The 9,986-nt window shown below is 42.2% G+C and overlaps 1 protein-coding gene across 1 annotated transcript; it reads left to right on the plus strand.

Moving 5' to 3' along the window:
* Nucleotides 1–6,036: 6,036 nt before the first annotated feature.
* On the plus strand, nt 6,037–9,753 carry LOC146659167 (complexin-4-like). The gene is made up of 4 exons (XM_085423076.1): nt 6,037–6,126; nt 6,373–6,748; nt 7,424–7,507; nt 8,751–9,753. The coding sequence occupies exons 2-4, from the start codon at nt 6,509–6,511 to the stop codon at nt 8,973–8,975; spliced, it is 549 nt and encodes a 182-aa protein (XP_085279202.1). The 5' UTR covers nt 6,037–6,126; nt 6,373–6,508; the 3' UTR covers nt 8,976–9,753.
* Nucleotides 9,754–9,986: the final 233 nt, after the last annotated feature.

Below are 9,986 nucleotides of genomic sequence, written 5' to 3' on the forward strand. Positions count from 1 at the left end.
GCACTGCGAACCGCACGTTCAGCCAATCCATTGGCCTGCGGGTATTCTGGGCTACTTGTCACATGAACAAAGTCCCATGCTGAAGCAAAGTCTGCAAAGCGTTGGCTGGTGAACTGAGTGCCGTTGTCTGATATTACTTTGTGCGGGCTGCCATGGACAGAAAAGTGTCTTTTGAGCTTTGTGATGACAGTGTTGGCAGTTAGGTCTGGAAGCAGGTCTACTTCGAACCAACCTGAGTAAGAGTCGACTACAACCAGGTGATGTTGACCGTTCCACTCGAAGATGTCGGTGGCGACGGTTGACCAGGGTATGTCCGGCACTGGATGTAGCTTTAACGGCTCCTTCTGTTGATGTGGCCTTGTGCTGTTGCACACTGGACACGCAGCTGTTTCTTGCTCAATATCTGCTGTCATTGTGGGCCAAAACACAATGCCACGGGCCCTGCGTTTAGTAGCTTCCATGCCTGGGTGCCCTCTGTGGAGGATGACGATATAATCTTTTTGCAAAGATTTGGGAATCACTGTTTTCAGCCCTTTCATGACAATGCCATCTTCTAGAGTGAGTTCGTCTCGATATGGGTGGTATTGACGAAGTTCTGTGGGCAGCTGAGTTTGTCTGCAAGGCCATCCTCTCATTATGACAGTGCTCAGTTTCTGTAGCTCTGGATCTGAGGCAGTGTGTTCCTTTAGCTGCATCAGCCTGTAAGAAGAGATTTGCTGGATCGACATGATCTCGTAGTCAGCTGTTTCATCACTGTTCTGATCCGTCGAGGTTGTGGGAGCACGGGATAAAGTGTCGGCGAGGTACATCTGCGAGCCTTTTTTGTACACTATCTGAAAGTTGTACTTTTGCAGCCTAAGCATCATGCGTTGCAGTCTGGCTGGAGCTGAATGTATTGGCTTGTTCAAGATGGTGACTAATGGCTGATGATCAGTTTCAATTTGGATTTGTTTCCCATAGATGTAATCATTAAACTTGGAACAACCAAATACGACTGCAAGAAGCTCCTTCTCAATCTGCGCATAGCGCGTTTCTGTCTGTGTCAGAGTACGAGATGAGTAGGCAATCGGGGCGCCTTCTTGGAGGCATGCAGCCCCGAGTCCATACTGCGATGCGTCACACGTTAACGTGACAGGTTTCTTTACGTCGTAGTATCTGAGGGTAGGAGGACTGGTCAGGCTTCGTTTTAAAGCATTGAATGCATCTTGATGCTGCTTGAGCCAACACCACTGTACGTCTTTGCACGTTAGCTCCCGAAGTGGGGCTGAAAGCTCGCTGAAATTAGGAATGAACTTTCCTAGGTAATTAATCATCCCTAAGAAGCGTTGGAGAGCTGTGACGTTTTCAGGTGTGGGCATCTCTTCAATTGCTTTGGCCTTTGCTGGGTCAGGCTTCAAGCCCTCGCTTGTGAAGACGTGGCCAACGTATCCAGAACATAGGCTCGCTCACGCAATCACAAACTGTAACAACTGCGGGGGCAGCCACGAGGCAAAAAGGGACAAATGCCCAGCATATGGCCAGCAATGCCATAAGTGCCAAAAATGGAATCATTTCCAGAAATGCTGCAAGTCATCACAAACACGGCAATTCAAAAAGAGACCCGTAAACCATATTGAAATGCAGGCGCACGGCAGCGATGAAGAAATGTTCTATGTGAATGGAATTGACATAGACACTATAAATCCCACTTCTGACACCATGTTTGTCGTTTAATAATGACTCAGGGTTCGTGAATATCATCGAGCATCATTTACTTCGAAACAAAGCAACCATTACACGTTAGTCATTACATTCCAGGGGGCGGGTCCCTTCTCTCTTGCCCCGTCTCACTGCGTGCATGCGCAGCATACTAATACGGAACAGGTATATTAAAGTAGCATTAATGAACAACATTGGTCAGATGTTCTACACTGAAATTCAAGTTAGTCCTCACTGTTGCTAAGTGTTGCTAAGATCTGATTGTTGGGGTTTCCTCTGTATTATTGTAGGGTCTTTGGCTTACAATGTACCGTAAAATGCTTGGAGGTGATTGGAGTCGTGATTTGGCATTATATAAATAAATCTGAAATGAATAGTCACCACAGGTTGCAGCAGTAATGTAAAAAAAAAAAATATTGCAATCACCAGGCAGCCAATATTTATTTATTTATTTTTGGTTGATTGAAGGAGGTCGCCGTTCTATTTTTCCTCCTGTGACTGAGCCATTAGCTTGCTCTGAATTAGGAATTAGGTTTTGTCAAGCTGCTTGTATCCAGTGTGGGATGGTTTGTTGTTTGAGTTAATTTAATGTAGGTTTACTCAGCTAACGTTGTCTCAGGATGGTGCTGCATGAGATTTTTTATTGTATTCCGAGAGTATTTTAATTTATTAAAATATCCAAATTCAGTGTTCCTGTATAGATACATGCAAATATCGCAGTACTACGCTTGATTTTTGTCTCAAACACTTGTTTTTCCAAACACTTCCTTGTTTCCAAAGTGGTCGCCACAGTATCCTCGGGATCAGAACTAGAAGTAAACTAGCTTGTGTCGCCTTCTGCTCTCAGGATCTTTTGCATGTTAACAACCACACCACTGAGGGTAAAAGTTAGAATCAGGGTTAAGTTGCAGTAAGGGTCAGAGGCATTCACCTGTGATGGTGAAGGTTAGGGTGACGTGCTAAGTTATAATGTCAACCACTGTTGAGCAAAAAGAGCCACTTAAGGGATTTTCAGGGAGATCAGTGTCCAACATGTGACAAAACAACACTGGCATACACGTGAACACACACACACACACACACACACACACACACACACACACACACACACACACACACACACACACACACACACCTGGAGAATATGAACATGGAAATGTTCAGTAATGTTTCCCCTTTGTTCTGTTCATGAATTGTACTGGCTGACACAGGACCACCTCGAGCTATCTTCAGTAGTAAAAGGCAAAACTTTGGATTAGTAAACAGATCTCAGGTCTGCATGAGCTCTGGGGTAGGGGGCGTGGTTTCTCTCTGTGATCTTGTTAAAGTATTAAAGCTTCCTCACCTGTTAGAAATTAAAGTGCTCTGGGCACCAGAGGAGGAAGAGTAAGGGGAGAGGGGTGTGGAAATGAGTGAGGGACTTCAAACAGGTTGGTTGAAGTGTGCATATGGGCTCTCGGTGCCAAGTAGGGCATTAGAGTAGGTCAGAGAGCATAAAACTCACTGTGGAGTCGTTCCAAGACATTCAAACAAGTGTGCCAAAATAAGAAATCAGGAGAACAGCTGGGCCACATTTCTGAAAAAAAGGACACACGGAGATCTAAGTAACCCCATTTTACATTCAACAGTAGTATATAGTTATATTTAACAAATAATGTATCATGGTGTTGTAAGCAGATAAGTGCGTTATAATGTACTTTTAGAAACTGGAGACAATTGATAACATTTAAAGCCATGTTCAAACTCTTTTTTCCTCATTTTAGTAGTAATGATAGTTATTGGTAAAAATATTTTGCAAATTGTAGTTGGTGGAAATGAAATGAATTAAACACAGCAGCAATTCAGGAAGCAGAAAAGTCAGGCCTAATTTGCTGTCTCATGGAGAGCACATCATTGGAAGAGAATTAGGCTGTTTATAAGCTCCTTCTTTTCATTCTGTGTCCAGCATAATTAATACCTGTTGCCACTGAAGGGGAGACTTGCTGCTGCTCTCTGTGTACTCATATGGAAGTGCAGGGAAGTCCCAGAGCAGCCGTACAAGACATTGAGCCAGTGACTCACCCTCAGCATCTAATTCTGGGTCAGGCTGACCTGCTATCACTTTCAGAGGTCTCTCTCTTTCTCTTTCCCTTTCTCCTTTTCTCTGTAGGGATGTGTCTGCTCGTTTTGTAGTTGTTGAAAGAGGTGTGTTGGGGTCAAAGCAGAACCTCACCAGCTGCAGCCAGTTCTTCAAATGAGACCACTACATATCCTCAGAACTGATGTTTCCACTCTGCCAGGTTGGTGTTTTTGTGACCATGCCTCTTGTCACTTTTGCTAAATGTTTGGATAGATTCCCAGGGCCATCCTGTCTTTAGTGTTTTGCAGCCTCCTCTGCTCTGGCTTCAGTGTCTTTCTCAGCAGCCAGCTCACTAACCTCTCCCTCGCATCTTCAGGCTCTCAGCCATCAGTTCAGCCTCCACATCTGGCTTTGTTCTTGCCTGCTGGCAACCCCTGGCCCTCTGCGCTTCCATCAGAGATTTATAATAAATCAGTTTGGCCCATCCCCTGCCTCATGGTCTGTGTTTGCACATGGTTTGTAGGTCACCATAACAACACTGATAAATGCACAGACCAGTCACTTAACATGGTGTTGCAATCATTCCCCAGAGATTTTGGTTCATATTGATGTGGTAACATTGTCTGGCTGTACAATGCACATTGAGATCCAATGACTTTGGATACCATTGGAGTAAAGTGCAGCAACAGACACAAACTGAACTGCTGAAACAGCTCATTTGGAAGAACGTTAGGTCCCTGGTTCAATCTCACGTTTCAGCAGTGGAAGGATAACTTTATGCAAACGCTCCTCCTTGACTTAATAAACTGTACTGAGATGCTTTTATGTGATTGGCAATTAGATATCTACCTTAATTAGTCGTTGAATGGGGGTATTTAATAAAATATTTGCTAAATATGTGATACTGTGACTAGCTAGAATTGCTGTTGTTTTTCTCTGTGTGTATTTCAGTGTTGTATCTCCCATTAAAAGACGGTGTCTACATGCCTAAATGCACTGAGGTGAGCCACGTGACTGGCTGCTTAGATATTTGTGTTAACGAGTTGCTTTTACAGGAGTGCCTATTACACCTGTGACAATCCTAATAACAAACAATCCTCTTTGTCTGTAGTGATCCTAAGTGAAACTGAACAGAGTGAAACTGAACAGAGAGGAAAGAAATGACCCGGTGAAGGTTGTTTTTTTAGGTTTTGTTTTTCACACTCATGCCCTCTGCCTCACTCAGATAATATTTCTGCTGGGAAGCTGTCTTTAAGTAATTTGATTGCATGTAAATTTTCCATGTAATTTGTTACATAAGTAGAAGGTAAAATGTTACATTTACTGGAATCTAGTTTGTTTTGGTATATCGATCACATTTCCCCTAATGGTTAATTACTACATAAATAACCCTTTGATTTTATATTATGTTGTGTTTTATTCAAGATTCTTGCTTCAATTTTTAATGAGGGTGAGAAATCCTTTTTTGAGTGCATATATTTAAAAAAAAAAGAAGAAGAAAGAAATCAGGGGTAATGTATTACACTGCAACTTTTAAACTGTGTTTGTGGATAAAAAAGTCTATGATGCAGGAAACTATGCTCTCCCTTTAAACAAACTTCAGCACTGATTGTTTGGTGGAGAGACTGAGGGAGACCGGAGGGTGACCCCACTCTGTCCCCTCTTTTCTGACAGTTTGCACAGTTGCACAGTCCAGCTGTCAGTACGTTTCTGATCTCCCACTGACTCAAATACTTCTCTTTAAGGCCGGACTCTCTCCATCCAAGTTTCATTTCTTCTTTCCCCATCTTTAGTCATCTTTAATCCACGAATGTTTAGTGAAATAAATACCAACAGCATTCTTGTAAGAAAAAAAAACTGTCGCTGTTGCATTTATTCTCCCATTTTCTAAACTATGAAAACAACATGGATTAAATGGAGCTACGCAGGAGGACAAATGAGTCTATAAATATATTAACTTACTGTGAATGCATGGGTGTGTCACTCAACATCACGTCTAAAGCTTCACCCCTGACACGTGACTCATCAGGTGCATTCCCTGCCACGGCTAACGAGATTCCCCTCATTAAGTCCCTTAGGTAGTAATCTGTGTGGCAGAGTTGGGGGTAGTGAAATGTGAAAACGATTCTGTAGGAGGGAAAGAGGGAAGGAGAGGCTGAAACCTCAATGGAAAACAGTGATTTTGTCCTGTGAAGGCCAGGAAGTTGCAGGCTTAATATCTCGTGGAGAGTCTACTGTTTTTTATTCTTGTTTTCCCCACTTTTTTAAAAGCTTTAGGGATTGGCTGGTGGTGGTGAAGGCCATCTGGCTGGGTGCTTTATCTGGATTTTATGGTGTGAGCCTTAGGCCAACTGTGGCCACCTGCATGGGTAAGATAACCGTGGACAGGAACAGCATGGTAAACCATGTTTGTGTGTAAATCAGTGGTAATAGACCCTGAAAATTAGCCTGTTCAGCATGTTAGTTTGGCATTTTCATGTTTTGTCATCACGTAGTTTCCGTTTTTCTGCTTTACTGCCCTCTTTAACCTGATCTAGATGATAAACTCTCCATCAGTGTGTTTAACCTTTCTGAGTGTCTGAGCCTTGTCTGACTGCCGTCCTTGTCCTTGGCAGGAGTTATTGCTGTGAGATGTCAGACTGCGTGTCCTGATTTTCTCGTGTCAGTGCAACACAACATGAGGGAAGGCGAAAGCCACCATAAATTCACCTGTCATCTGACGAGGAAATAGGGGTGTGTGTGCGGTACATCATGGAGTCTGTGGTGAGATTAAAAAATTCCCTGAGCATGCCCATCAGGAAGCTGACCAGCTGTGTGTCGGAGGTGAAGGGGAAGAAGCTGTGTGCCAAACGTAGGAACAAGAGAGGGAGAGGCAGCGGGAGTCGAGGAGGATGTGTCAAGTTGGGCAAAACGTCTCCCCCCCGAGCTGCATATCCCAAAGATCTGTCTATCATTTGCTCGTACCAGACAGAGCTGGAGAAGGAGAGGCAAGTAATGCTCTGTATGTGATGTAGAAACCGTCATGCAGGGGTGAAGGAAGTATTCACATACTTTAAGTAAAAGTAGCAACAGGTGCTTTTGTAAACATGAAGTGTTACAAGTAGCACTCTTACAGTGAAAATGTTGCTTAAAAATCACAATTCATAGTTTTGGAATCTAAATGAGAAATTGTTATCGAGAAGAAATAAAAAATGAAACACAATGAAACGATTGACAAACTAAACTAACCGCCCATATCAGCCAATTTCTGTGTAGTGTCACCACAAACTGCCTCCAAGACAATGGGAGGGGCGTCAGAAATGGAAACCACAAGTACCACAAAGCTGCACAAGCACCTGAGTAGTATCATTATTTTGTGCCATTACAAATAACAGGCAGGGTTGCTTCTTGGATGCATTATATGAACAGGCGTTTTATCAATTCCAGGTGAAAATGGAAAAAAGACTCTAAACAGACATGAAATCAAGTTTTGCCTGAGTTACATGTAATTCATCTGCAAACTGAAATCAATCCCCTCAGTTCACCTCATTTTGTCAATTCCTCACTGTGCTCTCATTGCAGGAGGCAGCTGAGATGAACGAAGGCGTTAACTGTGCAGAGAGATTTTTATTTTCTGCCTGCGATATCTGAGCTGTATTTATGTTTGTCTGCTGTGTTGACAGAAAGCTGCGGGAAGCCACCAAGGCCCAGAAGAATGCAGAGAGAGCAGCGATGAGAGCTCATTTCAGGAGAAAATATCAGCTGCCTGAGGTCTGTGTTTGGAAGAAAATAACAATATTTATCCTCTAGTTTTGTGTAAATTGGACAGTTTTCCCCTTATACACGGTACTGGGTTTTTTAAAAATTTTATTTCTTTAACAGAGTTGAATTGAAACTTTACAAAACGCTGCATTCTTCTGTTCACTACTCTCACACACCAGTTTAAATTTTCTTCAAAATATAATGTTTTTCCAACTTCACTGAATTAATTTAGATAAAATGTCAAATAACCACAAAAATGTGCTGCGTAATTCTTCTGAATTTAGGATTCAGGGTTCAGCAACCAAAAAATTCTTACCAGTTCAAAATGAAACTTGCTGTGTCAAAGAAAATGAGAAGATAGAAAGAAGATGAGAAGTAAATACTTTTTATCAAGTATTTACTTGATAAATACCCTCAGGGGAAAAAAATGAAATCATGAAAGGAAAAAAGAAAAAAAGGGCAGCACGGCGGTCGCAGTCAGGAGGCCTTGGATTCAAATCTTGACTTTCTAGTCCAGTCTGGTCTTTCTGTGTGGAGTTTGCATGTTCTCATGTCTGTGTGGGTTCTCTCTGGGTACTTTCATTTCATCATTAAACATCATGTTAATGTCTGTAGCTCAGTAGTTATAAACCAATCTCAATGCAGTTTCTGTTTTTCCTTTTGCAAACACTTCTCCATCAACAAGATGTAGCGCATCTTGATACTGCATAAAAAAACCTTAAAACTCAAACTGTTATAACTTCAGATGTGTTTGCAGCCTTTGCAGAGATACAGCCAACCCCCAACAATACAATAGTTGGCTTATTCTTTGCAGGCATTATCCATGTGTGCCAACTTGTATGTTACTGCAACATAATAATGGATTGGATTTATATAGCGCCTTTCTATGCACCCAAAGTGCTTTACAATGCCACTATTCATTCACACACTGGTGGAGTGTGTGAATGTGCAAGCTACCGTTGTAGCCACAGCTGCCCTGAGGTAGACTGACAGAAGCGAGGCTGCCATACCGCGCCATCGGCCCCTCTGGGCAACACCAGTAGGCGGTAGGGTAAAGTGTCTTGCCCAAGGACACAACGACCAGGACAGAGAGCCTGGGGATCGAGCCGGCGACCTTCCGATTACAGATGCGCTTCCCAACCCCTGAGCCACGGTCGCCCCAAGGACATAAGAGATGTAGAGCTATTTATTCATTTTTATTTTTGCAACACGTTCAACCCTGTAACCCATTTGTTCTTCCATCATCCTTCAGAACACGAAGGACACAAACCAGCGGAGGTCAGTCGGAGGCAAAGTGTCGCTCCCCCACGAGCTATCGACAATAATTCATCCTGAAACCAAAACCAAGAACGATGGCTTCAACCTGCTGAGTGCCTTTCAAGGCCTCAGCTTCAGCACAGCGGTCCTCACAGGGAGGAAACGCAGCGGGACGCCTACTCCTGCACCAGCAAATGGGGGATCTTGTAAAATCATGTGATCAATATGTACTCACAGCAATGATTATTACACTCTATTAATGAAGAGAACAGCATATGGGAATTTATGACTGCTGCTTTTATGTAAGCTGAAGTCAGTTTTCTTCTTACATAGCTCTGATAACTTGTAACAGGTGAATAAGTCACCTGTTTTACTTAATAATAACAAATACGGCAGTGTAAAATGCTTATTTTAGGTATTGATTAGATATACTCAAACATTATTATGAGGTGTTGAATTACTGGTCAGTACATGACAATGAAAGTACAAATGGGATTTTACGCAGTACTTGAAGAATTTTTTCCTCATTGAATATGTTGATTTTATACTGTTTTAATAAGCTGTTGCATTATATTGTGATTATATAACTAAATCAATAGTTGTAGATGTTAAAACAGGGCACATCTTGTCCTGGTGATGTTTCACTCGGACACCGTGTTTAGTTTTTTTTATAATAGAAGCCAAGCTAGTACGCAGAGCTGTCGGTCTAAATGATATAGATCCAACTAAGAGATCTATACACAAGTGAGGAACCTCAGGGCAACAAAACAACATGAAACTTTCTTATTTTGTGTGATTATGTTAGAATTTGTCCACTTTTCTTTATACTGAGTCCTTTCTGCATCACATCTACAGTATCGGTGATGTGTATGAGCCAAATTTGCTAGTTTCTAATAACTGCTTTGTTTGTGTTGAGCTTATTTTGGTGCATAAATTCAAGGCTTTTATACAGTATGGAGAAAAACACCACTTACGAAGGTGGACATTTAGTCTGTTTGTTTGTAGCTGATTTGCTGTGATTGAACTTGTAATAAAACACATTTCGGGAAGCTACACTGGCCCATTATCTGTTTTTTGTGCAGTCAACCTGAAATTCTGGCTCTGTTGTGTTTCTCTTGAACTCTGATGCTCAGATTTATAAATCATCAAACTCCTGTCAGCACGAAATCTCATTCAAGGGTGAATTTTAGCGTTGGAGGAGGGAAAGAATGAGCCCTGCAGAGACGACACC

This window comes from Rhamphochromis longiceps, linkage group LG11, assembly GCF_057381845.1.
Source record: "Rhamphochromis longiceps isolate RC_006_pf linkage group LG11, R_longiceps_female_GT1.1, whole genome shotgun sequence".
Taxonomy (NCBI): Eukaryota; Metazoa; Chordata; class Actinopteri; order Cichliformes; family Cichlidae; genus Rhamphochromis; species Rhamphochromis longiceps.

What these genes read in the sequence shown, in the direction of transcription:
- LOC146659167 (XM_085423076.1), top strand. Translation starts at nt 6,509, where the DNA reads ATGGAGTCTGTGGTGAGATTAAAAAATTCCCTGAGCATGCCCATCAGG. An exon ending in AGCTGGAGAAGGAGAGGCAA is followed by an intron (nt 6,749 to 7,423) that starts GTAATGCTCTGT and finishes GTTGACAGAAAG; the next exon opens with CTGCGGGAAGCCACCAAGGC. An exon ending in GAAAATATCAGCTGCCTGAG is followed by an intron (nt 7,508 to 8,750) that starts GTCTGTGTTTGG and finishes ATCATCCTTCAG; the next exon opens with AACACGAAGGACACAAACCA.